Source organism: Anas platyrhynchos, chromosome 11 (assembly GCF_047663525.1).
Source record: "Anas platyrhynchos isolate ZD024472 breed Pekin duck chromosome 11, IASCAAS_PekinDuck_T2T, whole genome shotgun sequence".
Taxonomy (NCBI): Eukaryota; Metazoa; Chordata; class Aves; order Anseriformes; family Anatidae; genus Anas; species Anas platyrhynchos.
The window spans coordinates 6,721,298-6,742,354 of NC_092597.1; the positions used below are offsets into that span (position 1 = coordinate 6,721,298).

At 38.9% G+C, this 21,057-nt stretch overlaps 1 protein-coding gene across 2 annotated transcripts in view; it reads right to left on the reverse strand.

The window, feature by feature from the left end:
• Positions 1–21,057, reverse strand: part of PRTG (protogenin) — an 81,122-nt gene that overhangs the window by 2,494 nt on the left and 57,571 nt on the right. For both annotated transcript variants that reach the window (XM_038184942.2, XM_072043495.1), the window contains 8 exons: positions 10,488–10,583; positions 9,881–10,067; positions 8,273–8,400; positions 7,336–7,506; positions 3,641–3,823; positions 2,340–2,460; positions 1,224–1,389; positions 213–317 (listed from right to left, as the gene is read on the reverse strand). In XM_038184942.2, coding sequence (XP_038040870.1) covers positions 213–317; positions 1,224–1,389; positions 2,340–2,460; positions 3,641–3,823; positions 7,336–7,506; positions 8,273–8,400; positions 9,881–10,067; positions 10,488–10,583 — 1,157 coding nt within the window. The remainder of the gene's footprint in view (positions 1–212; positions 318–1,223; positions 1,390–2,339; positions 2,461–3,640; positions 3,824–7,335; positions 7,507–8,272; positions 8,401–9,880; positions 10,068–10,487; positions 10,584–21,057) is intronic.

Consider the following 21,057-nt stretch of genomic DNA (forward strand, 5'->3'; position numbering starts at 1 on the left):
GTTAAAATATTTGACAGCTTGGGACAGAAAATTAGAATTCCATATGACTATGCTACAATGTAGAATACTATCAACCCTAACAAAACTGGTATTATTCCATTAAAACTTAAGCTACTAATTACATTTTCCCATACATAGAAAACTAAATATCTTCCTTTGCAAACATGGTATTACAGCAGAGATTGTGCACCTCTGCCCACTAGGCCAATTACCTCCTCAGCCTTCACCTTCTTAGTATCCTGGAAGAACAGCCACCTCTTCTTGCAGTTGGCTTTTGTGACAGGCCCATAGCTGTTAATAATTAGATCAGACCCCCCCTGCAATAGAAAGAGAGAGAGAGAGAGAGAGAGATTTTAACACACTACATTTCCAAGATATTTGAAAATATTTTTTTCTATTCCAACCATTGGCTCCATACTGAAAAGAAAGACAAATGAGGTTTAGCGCTCAGTTAGTTTTTTATGGTCAGGTATTCATCTACTGCTTGAGACTAGTCAAGACCATTTCCACGAAATCTGGCAAGCCCACAGGCCAGACCTAACAGGTGCAATACCACAAACACAGAGCAAACAGTTCCAATCACTGCTCCCGTTCCACCCTTTGGAATGTGACATAGTGCCTGTACTGAGGTCCATTTCCATATTTTTCCAGCTCTTCCATATGTCCTGAAGGAATAGTTCAATGCAAGTTTGCAGTATGTACAGAACATGCCTTAAATCAGGATGTCTATCTGTGAAAATATGTCCAATGTGTTTTTGTTATACTAAAAGGTTCTACGCATCTACTGACACATCCTGCCATCTAGATTGATTTATAATTTGACTAAATATGAGTTTTTAAAATGTAACATTGTCTTACCAGTAAAGATAAAGAAAGATATTTTCTTTATTACTTGCTCTAGTGCCGTACTTGTCTAGACTGTGCATTGCACTGACTAAACTAGGTGCTTGACAAGGACTCTCTTGGCTATCTCCTGCTCTTAGAATAGAATTGCCAAAATTGGCAATCTACAGAGTAGTGTGTATTAAATCAAATCTCTAGCTGAACTTTAAAAATGAGTCTTGAAAATTTGTTCCTGGATTTCCACACTAGTGTTTGTCCATTAAACAAAATTGCTGTGAATTTGCATTGTACATATTTTAATTTTGATAGGGATTCAGATGTTGTAACAATGAATTCTAAAGAAAGATTTCTGTTTTGGGAGTGAGTAAAGCTCACAGTACCTTAGCATCGATGAAGCTGTTTCCCACTATCATTGGCAACAAGGATTCTGCATTCTCTGCGATTCCTTCAATACTCTTCTCTGCCTCATTAGCACTGGCTAATGAGATGCTGGTATGTGACAGCTGGTCAGTACTTTGCTGCACAGGTTTAGGGGCAGATGTTTTTCTACACAATGTTAAGCAGAAATAAAATTGACCCACAGGAAGAAAATACATTGAATCAAGTATAAACTTCAAGGCTATTATTAATCAAGTAATATTAGTATATTCTTAGCATCTATATTTTATTATATAATTCTCATGAAACGTGTATTATTGCTTGTCATAAAAATAACATCCGCTTCCGGTTAATCATGCACAGTAGGCTACAAACATATGTGCAGGCAAGAATTCCTCATGATTACTAATATTACTTGAAGGAAGTAACCACTAATGATATTAGGACCTTTCTTAGGACCTTTCTACTATGCTACACAGAGACTGTCTCCCAATCCATATTTTCTCCTGCATGTGTGCTAAAAAAGCCTGTTACTAAAATATACTTCCAGACAGCTTTAAAAATGTATTTATTTTTAGTAACTTATATTTGTTCAGATCCCAAAGTTATGGGCAGAGTCACTAGGGCCACGCTGGGCCTCATAGCAGCTGATGACAAGGAAGACAGACGGTGGCTTGCACTAGTGCAAAGAAATTGTATCATAGAACTGCTTCATGTCAGAGTTCCTCTTGTCCAGCAACATCAAAGGTTTAAAGCCTTGTAAACCAGGGCTGGGCAGACTGCAGGGCTAAGCAGGAGGAAGAGATGATGTAAAGCAGCATGTTTATCTGACTCAATAGGCTTTTTTGTTTGGAAACATGCCTCATGCTTAGTTGTCAAAGCACTGCTGACCCCCCTCTGTAGGTTCTTTCCTCTTTTCATTGGAGAAGGGGTTCAGGTAGAGTAGGAAGAGCCAACAAAACTAGGAACTTTGCTTCCATTTCTGGCTGAAACAGGTGAAGAGACAAAGCACTTCAAAGAACTTAGCACTATCAGAGAAGAACACATGTCCCAGGTGACTTGTGCTCATACAGAAACAGTGTTGGGAAAGATCTCACTCTTGGTGAACAAAAACATACCTGGCTTTACTGCGATAAATTAAGATCAGGATGCAGATAAGGATGCAGGTCAAGGCTATGCAAACCCCAACAACAATGCCAGTCATTGATTTCTGGTCCAGATGATAATAGTCAGAATAAGCTATAGCAAAAAAGAACAAGTAAAGGCTCAGAAAATAAGAAGAGTTACCTGAATAGGGTTACAGTCACAATCACACAGACAAATGCTTCCTTTTAATGAGATTTCTGGACCTTCTCTGTCATACATTTTGACACTTTTGAAAATAAAACTTCTAGCACAAATGGAGGACCATATGCAGCCATAGCATGGGAGGGGAAAAAGGGACAGCCCCACACTACAGCCTGTTCAGTGACACACAACATAGAGCAGAGGAGCCTGCTCCAACCCACTCCTTACAGGGTGCTACTAAATAACAAAGGGAAAAGGCTTGGAGAATTCCAGCTGCTGTCTCCTAGGAGAGTTTTTCTTCGTTACATCAAATGCCTGTTAACCTAATCCTGAGGGCACAACTTCAGTTATTTGGCCTGAAATACAGCTGGAGTCCAGGAGCGGAGAAAACCTGAACAAGATAAATCCCTGCATGAATCACAATTCAGCGCGCAGCAGCAGGGAAAGGTTAAAAGGTTCATACACCTGAATAATTACTATCTCTGGTCTCCCCAAACGACTTTAAAATCTGTGAGAAGTCACCAAGATAAATCCCTTTCTGTGACAGACAATTTGTTCTTCCATTCTTACATGGAAAAAACACTGAAGTCACCTTGGTTTCCCCAAGGTAAAGCATATTTTTCCCTAAAGAGCTGCAGGTGGGGCTGAATTCTTTGGTGAAAACATACGGTGATATATCACTGACTAACAGGTTGATTTGGGTTGCTGGAATTCTAGGAGCCATCAAATTTCAACAGATTTATTTGAGATGCCATCTCATCTCTGCTGGGCTGTCTGGTTCTAACTGACCCAGTGCTACTGCTATCTTAAGCCAAATAAAGGACTAATAGGAAATGTCTTAGCAGAGGGGCTGCCAAGATAGTACAATTCACAATAGTTATGTATTCCCAGTTGAAAAGCAAACTTCCAACTTCTGAGCAAAAGAATTAAACTAGTTCTGAGTTGCACTGAGACAGAAATTCCACAATGGTTGCACTAAAAAAAAAAAAAAAAAAAAAAAAAAGAGTGATACTGTTAGGACTGCCTCATGTGAAACAGAATGGTTTATCCAGAAAGCAGTTACCAGTTAAAACAAACAGGGATTTTTTTTTCTGGTACTTGTGACAGCACTAATCAAAATACTGCTACTGACTTGTGGAATCTCCTGAATCCAAGCGTTTAGGCCTCTGATTAGACTCTGATGTCTCCTTTGGCAGTACAGCAAGTTCCACCACATTTGAGAAGGGTCCTTCTCCCACTTCATTGGAGGCTGCTATTTTCACCAAGTAGACGTTCCCTGCTACGAGGTTTTCCAGCAAAGCCATAGTCATTGCTCCTAGGGAAAGATGAATATACAGTTGCAGTTAGACAAAGTCTCTGGAAACAGACTGAGATTTAGACACTGGGACGTGTGCTTTCTTTCCAGTGCCACCTCCCAGTCTGGTCCGAGGACTGTGATCACTTTTACATGTTCCAGCCTGCATATACAGGGTGTAGAACACTCCTGTCTTTCTCTCCATACTGCTTGAACACAGCACAGCGTGAAGTGCCAATACAGTTCAAAAACAAGAGTCAAGTATTGGCTACAATACAGAGCACACTAATCCTCCGTCTAGCACTAGCTTCATTTCGGTGCCTGACCGTGTTAACGTTGTGATTCTATCTGTGAGCAATGCTCCAATTGTTACCCAGACTTTCAGCCGCAGAAAGCAGAACATGAGACATCTCTAGTATTTGTGTGCCTCCTAGACGCTCTGTGGGAATGGCACCGTATCATGAATGTGAATTAAAAATGTCATAACAACATCATTCAGGTTTGGCTTATCGCATTTCAGGTCTATTTGGTAAAACGAACAGGACAGATTTGAAATGTACGTTATACCATGCTTTTAAAATAAAGTTAAACCTTATTTAGAGATGTGGAGGCTTCCTTGATTACTGTTCATCTAAGCTGTGCTACAAAAATATTACATAAAGCATCTCTCACATGTTAAGGATTCTTTTCCTAAAATCCCTGAAGGCAGGAGAAATACATTAAGAACATAAATAGGATTCACTTGCATCATCCTTAGACAGGCAAAACTCCTATCAAATCAATGACAGTTCTGCCTGTCCGGGAACTGCAGACTGCTGCTTAAAATTTGAATTGCTTTCTAAAATGCCCGTTTCTTCCTACCATAGAAATACATTGCTTTCCTTTCCCAAAATAATGGCAGTTACAGGACCAAATCTATCCCCTGCTCTCTGTCACAAATTCCATTCACTTTCTCGGGCGGAAGTCTAAATTTCAGCCTTTCAAATCAGTTTCAGAAGTCAGAATTTATAGCATCATGGGAGCGTATAAAATATAAGGTTGTTTTGTTGACAGAAAAGATTATACATCTGGCAAAAGAGAAGCTACTTCAAAAGCTATTTCAGCTCTTCCATAAAAAACACCCATTAGCTGAAAGCATTTGAAGTAAAACGTGAGGTATCTGTAACCAAAGGAGCTGTAATATTTAGCACCAGCAAGGGCGGAAGGTCAGGTTTCGATATTAGAGGCTCTTTCCCACCAGCCCCTTGCAAATCTGTTGCAAAGCTAAAGCCAGTAAGCACTTTGTACTGATTTACTGCACCGCAAGTGTGGAAGGGCTGCAGCTTCTGATCCACTTGAAGGGAGCTAGAGAAGAGGGGGGAGGTGGCTGGAAGCTAGCTCACACCACAAACCAGCAACAGACTGCAGTTACATCCTAAATCTGCCACGGCTAACGCAAACTCAGGCAAATTAAAGTGTTGGGTTTTTGTTTTTTAACTTGGTGGGTTGGCAGATGTTTTCATGCATAAACTAAAACCAATGTTAGGACTTTTATAGGTTTATTTCATAAATCTTCTGTAGAAGCTTAGTGTCAAAACAAAAGAATCCTCTTTATTGTACAGGGTTAGCTGATCTTGTCAGAATAAATGCATTTAAAAAAAAAAAGTCAAACCTTGCTCCTGCCTGAAATTACCTATGAAAGGACTGGCAAGGGACTGGGCCAGTATTTGCCCAATCTTTCTTCTACATACTCATTTTCTTTCACATTTTCTCATCTGTACTTTAAGTAGGAGTACTACAGATTGTCCTGAATTCCCTGCCACACCTCAAACCCAAATATATCTATCCAACTACGAAATTTGTGACTAACATTGATGGACACAGTAACACAGATTTATAGCTTTCCATTTGCTCATCCCATCCAACACTTCCAGTACAGGAATACGTGCCTGTGTTTATTGTTACTGTCATCCCCTAATTTCAACTAGCTATGGTAAAAAAAAATTCTGAGATGCTGTTCAGTTGCACAGTCATGGCTGAGCTGAAGGATATACCTGGAACAGCAACTCAACTGCTTTGCTGCACATAACATATGCAGTATATTATCACTAAAATTACATTTATTCTTCAAATAAAAGCTCTCTGTGAATTTAAAATTAAATCTGCTGCATTTTAGTAAATTAATATTGGATTGGTCCTTTAATATGAAAACTTTTCTGTTTCCTTGAACAGTTTGTAACAACTCTGTATTCCTGTTTCTTTGAAACTTTTTTTTTTGGGAGGGGGAAAGGACTCAATCCCCTATAGTTACAGCTCTTGGATATTTCAAAGACCAGATATTTTTCATAAATTTTGCTTAAGATTAAGAGTCATTTCACTGCTGTTCTTCTGCTGTGTGTTCTTCTGCTGACAATTTCTGTCAGAGGTCAGCCTTAAAAAAAATACTATTCTGCTTCAGCAAAGACAAAGTGGGACTGCCACCTTTCCAAGTGGCTATCAGTCCTTTATCTTCTCTGCAGGAGCAGCACAAGGGACAACCACCAATTTTTAACTGAGACAGTTCTGTCTCACTGAAATTGGAAAAAAAGAATCGTCCTCTTTGAGTGCACTTCTAAAGCCATTATGTATTGTGTATTTTCCTATAGAGAAGATTTAAGGCATCACTCTCTGCTGGCAAATAAGCTTTCAGCCACAAAACAACAACAGAACGATGAAATACAAGTCTTCCTAGGCAATCTTCTTAATTAAGCTGCTCAGCACGACTTTACTCTGTAACACTGAGGTTCTTGCTTTAGTACAATACATTATTGGAACATTATCTATTCTGAACTGCCTCTATTTTGAATACCAACATAAGAACAAATGTATTTTGCTTTGTTTTCCTGGCTATAATATAAATCTATTCGTAATGCAGCTCTTCAAATCATAGTATGATTCTGGAAAGCACCTATGAAAACGTAGACTATGTCTACGTGTAACCCCAAAGATATGACTGCAGTTCACATTACCATACCTGACGTACTGCTAGATTAGCTAGCTGGGATTCAGCCGTCAAAGACAGCCAGAGTCAATCAATTTGCACAGCTATTTACTGGGAGTAGGGTAAAGTTCTTCAAGTCAAACTGAGCTAACTGGACTGGCAGTGATCAAAAGAAACATAGAAACACACAGCCACGTTTGTAAACTTATTTCTGAAGAGCAAGGCATCTTGGAGACTTCAGATTTGAAAGCGCACATTCACAAAATAAAACCATCACAATCATTGTTATCCAGAACTATGATGGATGTAATTGCATTTATGAAACATTTTGGTTCATATGCACACTGAGCTCCAAAGCAACATAGACAACCTCTCTCCCCTTACCTTCTGAGGTATTAATTGGTTTTTAATATGTTTCCATCAGATGGGAGTAATTCTAAACTAATTGTGACTTTCATGTGAACATTTATATGAATTTCTTTCTTGCTGTAGTTCAAGGGAGCTGAAAATAATGAAGCATCTTACAAGTAGCATCACTGTTTGTCCAGTTCATACATTTATGATTTTAGTTTACCTTCTCTGTGCAACACTTGCCATTCCCCAGCGATCCAAGACTTCCTGGATGCATAGAGGATAGTATATCGTGTAACAACTGTTTCAGGACCATCAGGTGGCTTCCAGGAAACCAAAGCAGTATCATCCTCTATCAAAGTCACCTTCACTCCTACTGGAGGGCCAGATGGTGCTGTGAGAACAGTAACACAATACTATTAGGCTAACCTAATTTGCATGTAATTAAACTGCTCAAAACCAAACTGCTGTCTAGAACCAATGGCTATTGCTACATCCCAGGTAACATAAACAAATCATATTCACTGCTCTTCAACAGAAACTCTTGTGTTAACTCTGATCTGGTTAATAGCTCAGATGTTGTAAAAGCAAGTTCTGTATTTTTTCCTTCAAAGCCAAAATTTTAATAAATAAATAAATAAATAAATAAATAAAGATTCCCTGTGAAGAGGTACATCCCAAACATCAAATATTGCTGTGCTAAGAATGTGAAACTGAAGCTTTTGATTTTTCACTGACCAAGCTGAGAGAGAAACAAACCAGCAGCTAGGGTAGTAGAAAGGAAGGTATATACGTAATTGTCTTACAGTTTCTAAAACTGTTGGATTTTAAAACACATTTTCATAATACCTGTGAATTAACTGTGCCTCTCCTATAAACATTTTTTTTTATTCAAGTTATTTCAGTGGTTGCTAGTATCACATTTTATTTAAAAATGGTTGATGGTTTTACGTAGATTTTGAAAAAAAATTTCACAGTTCCAAAAAACGCATTTTCTTTAGAGCGTTTTTCTGTCTTCCACTGAGAAGAGCATTATCTGTACATTAGAGGAAAGTCTTTCTCTCTCCTGCAGACAGCTCCAAATTAATAAGCAATTTCCTAGGTTATTTGGCTTAAAAGTTTTTTTTCAGAACATTGTAGTCTTTGCCTAGTGCCCTTACCTTCTGGAAGGGTAGTATGATAGACAACTGGACTCCAGGGACTAGAGAGCTGGTCCACATGCAAACGAACTGCAAATTCATACATGGTTTTTGGTTCAAGACCTTGAACTAACATGTGAGTCTCTGACCTGTACAGATGAAGAAAAAGGAAACATAACAGCAGATGTTGACTTGAAGATCCAGAACTCAAATGATATCTCTTAGCCATGGTGAGTAGATTGCTGCTGTCAGTTCAACACAGAACAAACCAGTTCAAGTCCAGACACGTGAGCCATCTGCACTGTCTACCTAAAATGGTAATTCTACTAACCCTGGAGCTCCCTGGAGCACACTATGTTTGCTATCAGTTGATTTGAGCTCAGGTTTTTACAGAGCTTAGTTGGACAGCTGATGCATAAGCAAGTCCAAGAACATCATGGTCCAGACTGCCAGCGGGTATCCCAAACTCAGCTCTTCCCATGTTCATCCTTACAACACAATGCTTTAAACTGGAGTAACACAACTACAGCCTCTGCTGAAAAGGCACTTGCTGTTGGCTCCATCAGTTATTCTTGGTTCTGTTCTCAGTTCACAATATATAGGCTATGCATGAAACTCCTCCTTCCATTTATGGCCTCTATCACCCCCACGTTTAGGGGATCTCTGTGGAATACAAATCTTCCCTACTTAAGTCTCATTTAGTGTTTTCATTTTCCATAGTGCAGTCAGTCACCAATATGTGCAATACTTTCATCTTATCACAAAAAGCAGTATTCACTGCTATGCTCCATATTATATGCCAGGGATTGTACATGGTGATTGTACTGGGTCTACTTGTTGACTCCTACAGCAGGTGATGTGTTCTTTGAAGAGAAAACGATCAACGTCAGGATGGAAGCTATCTTTTAACACAGCATTTCTTCTCTTTAGAAGACCTGAGTAAGCCCAAATAAAGCCAAATAGTTGAGAGAGCTACACACATATGGATTCCCTCAACAGCACCATGGCCCCCACTGTACACAGTCACAATAGAGCAGTCTTCTGCTTTCATACGACCAGGGCACAGAGTTGAAGGTTGAGCTCAGGCAGGATTTCTTCCCTGTCCTACTGTTCTGTGGCTCACACGTTGCTTCTCTGAATAGCAAGCTATAGGTCTACTTAGCTTTCTCCTGGCAGGATGCCACATACTTTGGAACATGGCATTCCCACAAGGACACACTCAACCCCTCAAAACTCAAGAATTTTTGCCTCCAATGTTAAAATCAGACACTGTACCAAGTCCCATTTTTGACCAGAGAAGCTAACTACAAAATAGTTTATAGTTTTTGCTTGGTTGAAGAACCAAAGAATGAGTTTAACATTAAATTCAGCTTAGCTAATAAACCTGTTAAAAATTCAAGAGCTTGTCCAGAGATCAAACACCAGGACATCAGGAAGAGAACTTAGGTTTTCTACAAACACATCTTATACAACCAAAGAAAAAGCAGCCAACTAGCAGCCACTGGATAAAGCACACAGCTTTTTGACTGCAACAACTTTTATCCCTCTTAAAGGGAATTAAAAGAGGACAGAAAAATTGGAAACTGGATCTAGAAATGGGAAACGAAGATGCAAGAGCACTGCACTTACGTTTGAAGGTAGAGAACCAGAGATGCATTCTGCAGTCCCACTGGGTTGCAACGGATTGTGTAATTAATGACCTGTGCAGATGTGAAGGCAGGCTTTCCCCAGTGAAGGTAGATAGAAGATGAAGTGTTAGCTTTGGCATAGAGATGGTGAGGGGGCGGGGGTGGTGGCACCATGCGATCACGGACAGCTTTAAAAAAAGAACAAAAACCAGCAGCATACATTATTTAATGAAGCATACACAGATACTGCTAAGGTTAAGAGACAGGTCTGAACCCATAGGTTTAGGTTCAAATCTGCTCCCACTCAGTATTACCTGGCATTCAGACCCAGGAATCTGGTTCAAGACATTGAACTGATAAGATATATGACACGTCACTGGTTAGATGACACAGACAATCCAACAGGGAAGGAAAATGTGTTTGGTAGCTATCTTGTTTCCTCAGCTGCAACTTATTAAAACAAGAGACTGTCTCTGACTAGAACAGTATTTGTCACACGTACAACCTTTCTGGTTCTCTATTTTACATTGAATTAAGTGTTTATTTATAGATTAAAAAGAGCTGCTGGAATCCTGAAACTAAACTCTTAATACATCTACAACACTTACAGACACATCCTGGAGTGCTGACTGTTTGGTCTGCCTGATAACCTTCTTCCATATTGTTATATGCCAGCAGCCTTACATGGTACTTTCTTCTAGGATCTGCACAAAGAGAAAAGGAATAATTAGAATCAAGACAAAAAATAAGGATTTTCAGACTTCTACAGGCAGCAAGATAACTCAAGTGTTCTGCAAATTCAATTCAAAACTTGTCTGCTATTGTCAGCAGACCAATAAAAGGGTTAGATGTTTGGAAGACTGCCTTTTCTCCTCCAGTCCTATGAACGTCTGCAAATCTTTGCCTAGGCTGCACTGGAATCAGTTACATCTCCCAGTCTTGCTTCCAGTAGCCTGAAATAATTTTTTTTGGAACAGATATCAGTGGGAGGGGAGTGGGATAAATATCACATTTCTATTTGAAACAAACTCACACATTCACAGCTATAGAGCTAGATTTTTTTAATAGTTTCATTCAGCATAAGTAAAAGTGCTTTCAGTCTGTAACAGAGATCTGTTGAAAAAACAGCATGAGATCCATAGAAATCAACATTTTTTTCTGGATAAACAGGCTGGAATGAAGCAGGGCAAGTAAGGCAAATGCAGAAAGACAGGATCCAGCAAAGAAATGGGAAATGTTTTGGTTCAAGCTTCCTAGAGGATATATAATACTGTGAAACAACAGTCATTGTTAATAACACCTTTGACTTAAAACTACCGCTTCCATATGTTTTCCTGAAAGCTGATTCTGGCATTCTTAGAGGGTCACTGCTCCTAGCTTGAAGGGTCTCCCTGCTTCCCTTTCTCTGGCCATGTCTTTGGGTCCTCATATTACAGTTTGCTGCTTCTCTGGCCATGCCTGTGGGTTCTCATATTGCAGTTTGCTGCTTCCCTCAGTTTTGTTAGTGATACACTGGCCTTGGTCCAAGTGAAAAAATTACTACTGGGAAATAAAAAAAAGTAAAAAAGGGTCCTTAAGCATTTCAGAAATGATGATGGCATGGAGTACAAACCACCAGGCTGGCTGCACTGCTAAAGGTAGCTTCTCTGCAGCCTGCTCTCTTGATATTTGTAACAAATCCCACCCATACAATGGATGATTTGCAAAGTGGTAGCATATATGAGCTCTTACGGGCACAGCTAAACTACATAGCAGCACTGATGTATATATAATTTTCCTCTTCCACTGTGACAGCTAATGAATCTACTACTTTCTATTAATGTTTTAAGAAGGTCTAGGCCGATGTCATATGGCTGTTATACTTGATTTTTTCCTTGCACTAAATACCATGTTATCTCTTTTCAAAATAAGCTCTCCTCTTTCTCATTTTAGCCAAGATTTGACATGGCCTTTCTCCTGAAATAAACAGGAACCCATTTCCCTGACATTTCCTACCCACAAACTGGACTTTGGCTTATATCAGATCCTTAGCGCCCTCTGCAGTCCCTGCATAAGCAATACAAACTCAACAAAGCTGGATTTCGTTCTTCCATAGATAAGGCACAGTTGCTTCATAAAAATGCATTTTGTAAAAATGTTTTCATGCTTATTTTGAAATAGACAATCTTTTTGTGATTGAGTTACTAACATCAGCCTTAATGCAATATCACTAGATATAGTTTACATCTAGGTTTATTTTTAAGATTATTTTACCGAAATCTACATCTAGGTGTAGAGCAAAATTAGTTCTTAAAATTGGATTTCAGTTATTTCTTTGACATATTTAGCATTAATGTTAGAATAGGCAAGAAAAGCCCATTCCCGTTTTCCAGACAGACCTCAGTGTCATGAGAAAACAATATAAATTGTAAAATGTTGGAAAATGAGTTTTTAAACATTTTTTCACTTTACAATGTCACTTTAACAACAGATAAAGTCAGTTGTTACTAGTCAGCAAAATCACAATCAGACAAAAGGAGATAGACACAAACACCAAGCATAACGTTAAGCACAACGTAAGTGGAAATACGGAACTTTAACATGGAAAATTCAGAAGGATAGCACGATATTATATATATAAATCATTACAATCTCTTAGAAGTCAAACAAACAAACAAAAAACAAAGAAAAACAACTCATCTGAAGGGAAGGGGCATTTCAAAACACTGAGCCCAACCAAAAAGATAACTACTACACTTCAGAAGTACCAAGCGACTTTCACACATCCAAATCAAGTTATGGTGACTTTCTGACGTGAATTACAATGCGTGTCTCAGAAAAGCAAAAGGATCCACCTCCCCGGACTTCCTACTTAACCTGTGGTAGGAATACGTGTATTTAGTACAGAACTGCAATCTTTGAAAACAAAGACAAGATTAAAAACTGAGGCCATCAAAACGTCTTCAAGATCTCTTTAGGAGTATGTTTTGGAGATTGTTATACTTGATTTTCTCAGCCATTCTTAAAGTAAACTTGAATTCAAGTACTATTTAGCAGACCTTTGACCTGATTCCACACAAACAGGTGGCACCCAGCCAGCCCAGTGTCACAGTCTGCATCTTTTTCTTTACAAGTTCCTGCAGAAGAGGCCCCTGCTGCATTTCCACAAGACACATGATGACAAACACGACAATTTATCATCCTGCTGAGCACCTTCAAAAACTCCATGCCCTTTGAAAGTGGTCACCCAGAACTGATCATCTTCACTGTGAAATAAAGAATAGCTAAGGTCTAGTGCCCTGCTGAGCTGAATGAGGAGCCTGTGAGGTCTGTTTATCCTCATTGCTTTTTTTTTTTTTTTTAACTTGAATTCCTCATTAATGCTTGATTGGGGAGAAAAAGAATGTGATGTGGAAGAGGCAAATCTAACTCCCACAGGAAAAAAATAATAATAATTCACGTCTAAGGAAAGTATTTTTTTGATCCAATGTATTTTACTTAATTCTGCACAACATTGAATACCATTCATCTTACTCTTGTAAGAAGTTTCAAAAATTCTTGCAAGAAGTTTCAAAAAATTATCTTAATATAGAAGAACCTGTTTAAAAATAAAGCCTTTCAGCTAGCCTCTACCATCTAAAAACCAAGGTTATTTCCACTTCATACACAGGACATCACTGTTCAGTTGGCAGCAAGACTGGTTTAATCCAAACGGGGTGTCACAGTTTTTGAGCTGTCATACCGTACAGCTTCTATGGCTGAAACAGAATCTGCTGGTGGTATCTGTAACTGAAACAGTATCTGAGCAGGGCTGCATTATGTACTGGCCTGGAAAAGTCTAAATACTACAGAAATCTAAAATGGAGAATACAAAAGAATTTTAAGAGGACAGTGTATTAAGCAGCTAAAAAAAAAAATAAAAAAATATATAAAACTTGCTTGGAAAATATTGGAAAATATTTTTTGTCTATAGAAACCTCTCTTCTGTGCATTATTAACAACTATTGGTTTTGTCCACAGGCTTACGGTATGATTTACTCCACAATGGCAATCCCAACACAAATGTGGCGAAACACTTTTATCTAGCAATTCATCAACTGGATCAAACATTCAAAGCCAGACATATCCTTAGAAAACGAACTTCAGGAGCTTTCTCATCTTTAGCCTGCATAGGTGTCCTGAATAGTTTGCACATATATCATTGATAAAAGATTGTGGATGGCATGGCCACCTGGGGGCTGCCAGTCTCAAATTTAGTGTACACCATCCATGCACATTATACAGCAACAGGAGGCTGAGAGGCTCAGAAATCAGGGGAGTGAGCATTGAGGCCATCATTCACACCCATAAAAGACCCAGAAGCAACACACATCTTTCCACAGACAATCGCTGCTATTCAGAAACAAAATGGGCACCATGATTCACTCAAACACTAAACAAAAAAAAATCAATTTAAATCAAATAAACAAACAAACAGCACCTCACATCAAGATTTCACCTCTGCATTTTCAAAATCTTTATGAACAGCCTGGTAATCATTTCATTTAATTCTCCTGCGATTCCAGTTGTTAGCATTTGTGTAGTGGTTGAAGGTTTGTTCCCAGACAAGGGGTGAACAGGAGCAATTTTCTAGCCTACATGTATATACCAACCAGATTCATTTTGTTAAAGTTATTTTGTTCCTGTTGAATGTGTTGTTTGCTTGTTTTTGTTTTTTTTTGCTCACTTGTTTGTTCCATTTTGTTTTAATGCTGCTGGCTACGTTAGACTGTTATAAAATTAAGCATCACGGCACCCACAGCCTTTTTATGGGCATTTTTATTGTCATTACTTAAATCAGCTGGTGGAAAGGACACAAAACTACACTGTTCATACAAAGCAAGAGGCCAGCACTGATGTCAATATAGACATGACAGATCTAATACATAGATTTTATTACAGGAGTGCCTCTGGAGTATATAGACTGTCTTTTAGAAGACATTAGAGACTGGATGTGATAAGCTGGCACAGCTTCACACAGCACAGTGGATCTGCCTCTTACAACCATTTTATATAACCAAAGCCTTGCAATATTTAAAACACATGAATAGTAGGTTCAACCAGGGTCATAAATATCACCTCTGGTGATATTCCTATAAAATACACTTTGGAAGAAGCTAAGTATGCTTTATAATGATTAATATAAATAATTTAAAATGATCAGAAATACTGTTCCAAACATCGCTGTTTCGCTTAAAAAAAAAAAAAAAAAAAAAAAAGTAGGATCAGCCTCATTTTCTTATGACAGTTTTTGCAGGTAGGTCACAGCTCTCTAGTGATACTCCTCTGGCATCCCATATGCTGTAATTCACTCTCCCATAAAAATCTGCAGTGAGCCCTGCAGGTTCAACCCTGATATGTCTTTCAGCAGAAAGACACTTGGGGGAGCCTTCTTCTTTTACAGTCAATAGGTTTAGAAACTTCACGGTAGGACTATGGCAAAGCTAAATACCGTAAGTATGAGCTAAAAATACATTGAACTATCATTTAAAACATAGATTATAACTTGGAAAACACATTTAACATTTCAGTGGCCGAAGCTTGGTAAGAGTTCAAATGAGAACACTTCTCTATTTCATTGTCTTACTGCATCATTAAGGTGTAATTTTAGAAATTATGTTTAGCTTCTTGGCAGATAGAAAGCTCAGAGCAGTTACTGAGGCTAGTGCTGTAAAAACAGATTCAGCAAGAAAAGCTATAGTGAACTCAGATGTTCCAATCCTGATTTTAAGACAAATCATTTCATTTCTCAGGATGGAGGGAGAATCAGATCCACTTTTTATCTAGATGCAAGATACTGACAGAAACTGCAAAAACATCATGAAGAACTGACACTTAATTTCTTACCAATTCTATTGCTCAACAGCAACAGATGTAGAGAACGGCTGTTCTTTGAACTGCTATATTTTATTGCATCAGCTCAGTTACTATCGCCATCAGCTTTGCTTCTGTGTAATTCTCCCATTTCTTTTATTGTGTGGAGAAGCAGCATTCAGAAGTCCTCATATGCATTTTTTCTCAGTTTATCTCCAAAACTTAAAATTGTAAAAAGTTCCGGTTATATACACGTATATTTCTTAGTTAGGCAGGTTTTAAATGCACAGAGACCAGTTTCCAAAGCTTGGAAAAATATAAATGGTCTAGTAAATAGACAGTGGCAGGCAAAGTTTTAGTGTGTGGGGGTGTATTAATTCCATGGAATTCCATTAAGTCAGTGTCTCAAACTTAGTATTTTAGAAGAAATGAAGAGCTTAGACAAATACACACACACACAAACATAAAACAAGCTGGGATTGTTCCACAACAAAATAAATGATGCTCCTGATGACCCTTAATGGCCTCTGAAATATATCCACTGAAAATCTAGGTTTTCTGGGTTGACTGCTATAGCAGCTATCATTATTTGGAGGAAAGGGAAAAAAAGGTTCTCTGTTTGGAAGACATTTCCCTAATGACAAAGGTGACATGCAGAGAGGAAGGAATATCTCTCTCCCACCAATGTGTTTTGGTTCCATCTGGTAGAGTTATACCTCATTACTGCCAGATGGTGTCCTCATGCACCTCCAATGAACGCAGCTGGAAAAACTAGAGGCATCAAAGATGAAATGCCTGTATTAGCAATTAAACATCTAAAAGAAAACAAAAAAAGTGCTTCTAATCGCTTAGCAGCTGGTGAAGTACTTTTTAATGCAACTATCTCATTCTTAAATTATCAAGATTGCACAGACTGAACTTTTACTAAAAGTTACTAAGAACAAAGTCACTTCCATATTCAAGATGGAGCAAAAAAAATCCATTCTTGAGACGTTCTGTTACATAATTAAAACTCTCTCAGCTTGAAGGACACCAATCAAAAAAACTTAATATATAATTCCCTCCTCAAAAAAACAAAAAACAAAAAACAAAACAAAAACAAAAAACAGAAATGCGTATGTCCTGATTACATTTTAACACTATCTTCAAATCAGTTTTCTGCAGAAGACCAAACAATGTTTATCCCACTGAGATTTTGATCCTTTGTCTTCGCACAATTCTTGTATTCCAAGTAAATCTACGTCATTAAAGATAGCCATAAAACAAGTAACAGCAGGTTCCATCACCATATTGTATCAGCAAATACAGCTCTGTAACACCCTTGATTTAGAACTACAAATTTGGATTCCATATAAGCTTCAGCTGAATGAACAGTTACCCAAAACATGTCTGGTGTGTACAAACAGCCAAAATTTTGGCTTTCTGGTAAATGCTTCATAGAAAGCATCTGTTTACAGGCTACTTAGTCAAGGTTACAAGAGAGTGTAATATTGCAACCCCTAAAAGCCCCGTCATTGTTTCCTTCAGCTGCTGCATGTTTGTGAAGCTCTGAAGGCCTTGAAAGGAGGCAGAGCAGAGCCAACAGGTCAGGGCTAGATAAAATTAAGAAAGAATCCGAGGTCAGACCATGAAAGAACCCCCCCCACCTCCACCCCCTTTTCAACCCTCCAGAACAGTGAGTCCACCTCTAGCAGCCTTTCATTTGTCCTGATAAGAAGAGACAGCAATCCTCAACCTGGATTTCAAACTTTTTAAGTCCTTTCTGGGGAGAGGAAAAGATAAGGAAGCCCAAAGAAAATGGACATTTTACTACCCTTTACTGTTGACTCGTTAAGTCTGGATACTGAGCATACTTTCATACTTGTTTTGAACATCCCCACTCTCAGCACTTTAAAAGCAAAATATTGACAGAAATAAAAGTATCTGGGGCTTTGTTCTGGTTTCTAAAAGAATTAGGACTGCACAGAATTTCTAGGAAAAAAGAGTTGAGCGTCTTCATGTCCTGAGTTGAGCACAGGGGATAGAAACAACTTTTTCAGCCGCATTTAACCTGGTGGTTCTGACAGGTGGGAAGGGGATAAACAAAGTATTTCTCTTTTAGTCCAGCATACGTACAAATTGTAAATACTACCTTTTTCCTTTCAATTTAAATGATCTAAACAGTACTGTACCAAGAAGGCTGACAAAACGGTTGTCCTAAGGACAAAACTTCTGCGGCCAAATGTCCATTTTTAATTTAATCTTTTGTGCCACTGGATTTTTTGTGTAACCCACAGGTCCATTGTTGGGTAGTGGTCCGGCTGGATAGCTCATTGGTCTGGCTTTCCAGGGTGACTGCGCTGCCCCCAAGCCCATCCCTTCAACACAATAAACTCCAGATAATTATTCAAAGAAGAGGCCAGCAGCATGGGCTGCTCTGACATCGGGTCATGGCCTTTGACATCGAATCTGGGGCTAGCCGAAGTCTGCTCCAAGCAACAGAGGTCCAGGGGAATTATTAAGGGGGAAGGGTGGGAAAGGAAGAGCACTGAGAAATACTATCCTTAAAAATGTACTTTTGAAGCAAAGTAATGTAAATACAGCAGAAACTTATTAAGAAAATAAGCAAATACATTTCAAATATACTAGACAAAAGGGCCAGAGAAAGGCACATCAAGCCAAACAGTAACATAAAGCTGGGAAGGAGAAGGATGACACAAATTCAGGTCTTTTCCCTACAAAAAAAAAAAAAACAGGTATTCCCTCTCAGATTTTCAGGACTGGATTTAATTTTATTTTTTTTTCCCCTCAAAGAATGCCTTTTTACATTGCTCAGGTACATATGATTAAGCAAATAAACAAATTTATCAATCCTGTTATATTATGGCTTTTAAAATCTCGTCCAGGCTCTGGATATGTAATTTCCAAGCATTCTTACAAGTTTCAGATAATGATATTTAATGCCTTTTTTCTTTAAAGGAGTTGGAACTTAATTTGATCACACATTTTAAATAATAACTTTTTAATATCAGACTGAAGTAGTTTCTGAAAAGTTACAAATCGCCAACATTTTACATCTATATGGCTTGTTCTTCAACTTAAAGGTAACTTTAAACAGTTAAAACAAAGCCTGTCTGTGATACTGATGTTTTCCTTTGCAAACCAAATAACTGAAGAGGAAACTAAGCAATTTGTTCTTTTTACAACATTGTGAAGGTTTATTTTGGTAGAAACCAGAACGTATGACATATATGAATTGATTCAGCTAAACGGTCTGGCTTTCCACGGCTTTGGATGGCTCTCGCTTATTTGTCTAAATGTGAAAAGGGTCTGTATCCCTTTTGTAGCTCCGCGCTATCCCCTTCGAGGGCCCCAGGACAAATAACACCTCACACCCCCTTGCAGTAAAAACATCACCTCTCCTACTGCCCACAGTCAGCAATGGCAGCGTTATACAAAGAAGTGAGGGGAGGGCTAGAGGATAAATTCCCAACATCCAGCATTTGGGCCTTTTAGAGACCACAGAAGTGACAGAAAGATTTAAATGTCCCTAATCTTTACAAAAGAAATTAAGCAAATCTTAAGGACTTCCAATTGGCTCCATTTTTGTACGGGCCGTGTCACGTTACTGCTGTGCCTGCACAGGTTTTGATCAGTCTCTGGGCTTCTCTCATGCTTTAGGGAACTGTTAAATTACACAAGCAAAAAGCTCTCTTCCAATATTATTCTAACAACACACTCTAAAACTAGCAGACATCCTTATGTTAACTAGCCTGGCTCACCATTTTCAAAGTGAGCCCTCAAAAGCTAACTTGAAAGCAATACCAGAGGCCTGGACAAACACCTAATTTTGATCTTTTGTGCTCGTCTTTTCTTCTAAGAGACCTTTTCTTTTGTTACTGCCCAGTGGAAAGCACATAGCTCATTGGTCCTGCTTTGAAAGATGAGAGCACTGCCCCTCAGTCCACCCCTCGGAGCACAATCACTTTAATGGAATTATGTAGAGAGGCCATCGCTGGAAGAAGAAAGGGAAGGAGAGGGGGAGGGAAGGAACGTCCGAAAGAGCCAGCAGAGCCTCCAATATGCCCAGTTACTAGCCCAGATATGTTCACCGAGAATTCGTACACTGCTGCAAATAGGACGTGCTACCCCATACAACAGGATCCTTACGTACAGCTGTATGTAAGACTTGTACACGAGAGACAGAACAATTAATTGGAGACAGACACGAGAGAGGCTGATTTAATAATAATTATAATCCTGCTACAAGCACCCTCAAGAAAGGGGTGGGCTACAAATAGTTCTTTTCCATAAGACAGAGACTGAAAAGATGGTCTCCCCCCGCCAAGACTGGCCTTTCTGTGTTGCAGCAGGAAAGGAAGCGTGGACAGCGTGTCTGACCTTCGCACCAAGAGGAATGCTTCCTGAAAATGCATCTAAGCACAGTGCAGTGAGCAGTCTGGCAAGTTTGGCTTAACAACTGTTTAGATACCAAGCACTATAATATGTACGCACTGACTGCCTGACATCCAGCATCACCTTACAAACGACACATTTTTACACAATGACAAAGGAAATCTATTCACAGCACCCACACTTTCCCCTGAAGCTATGAAATAAATTTTCTTACAGAACCAACATTTTCTACTGATCTGTCATGGACTCCCCATGCCATTTTGACCCTTCTGAGCAGCAAAATGAAAACACTATCTATCATTACTTGCACCACAGCGACTTTCTAGGAGGTGCACAGTTTCATTGCAAAAACATCTGTGTTCTGGTGACTCATCTCGGATCTCACCCTTTAGGAGTTGTGCTGTGGAAGCATGGCTACAGCATGCAGAATTTTCAGGTAGGGCAAATAACCATCACCCTGGAGCTCTTCCTTGCCAGGGCAAGGAGGAACTACACTAAAACATTTGCAAATTGCTATATGGAAAGCAAGTCAGTCCTAAAAGTAAAACAAGCAATGATTAAGCATAAAATAGGTAAAAGTGAAACCATTTTATTTTTATTACGACAAATATTAGCTACACAGCCCCTACCAGCTACACATATACATAATTGGAGTCTAACCTTCAGTGCGAAGTTGTGTTTTTGCAGGCGTTGAGGGCCACACATGCTCCCGCTCTCAGAGCAATCCCTTGCATTTGTCACACACCAATACAGTGATGCAGTATGAAGACAGAGAAGAGCTCATCTCCACTTCTTGTGCACAGGATATGTGGCATGCACAGTTATTTGAGAACTGAACATTTGCTATATACAAAGTGGAGAGGCAAGTTAACCTTGAAGACTAACAAGTTTTAGAGCAAATTTGCTAAACGGATGCATTTGTCCTAGACTAACAGTCTGATACGCATGTAT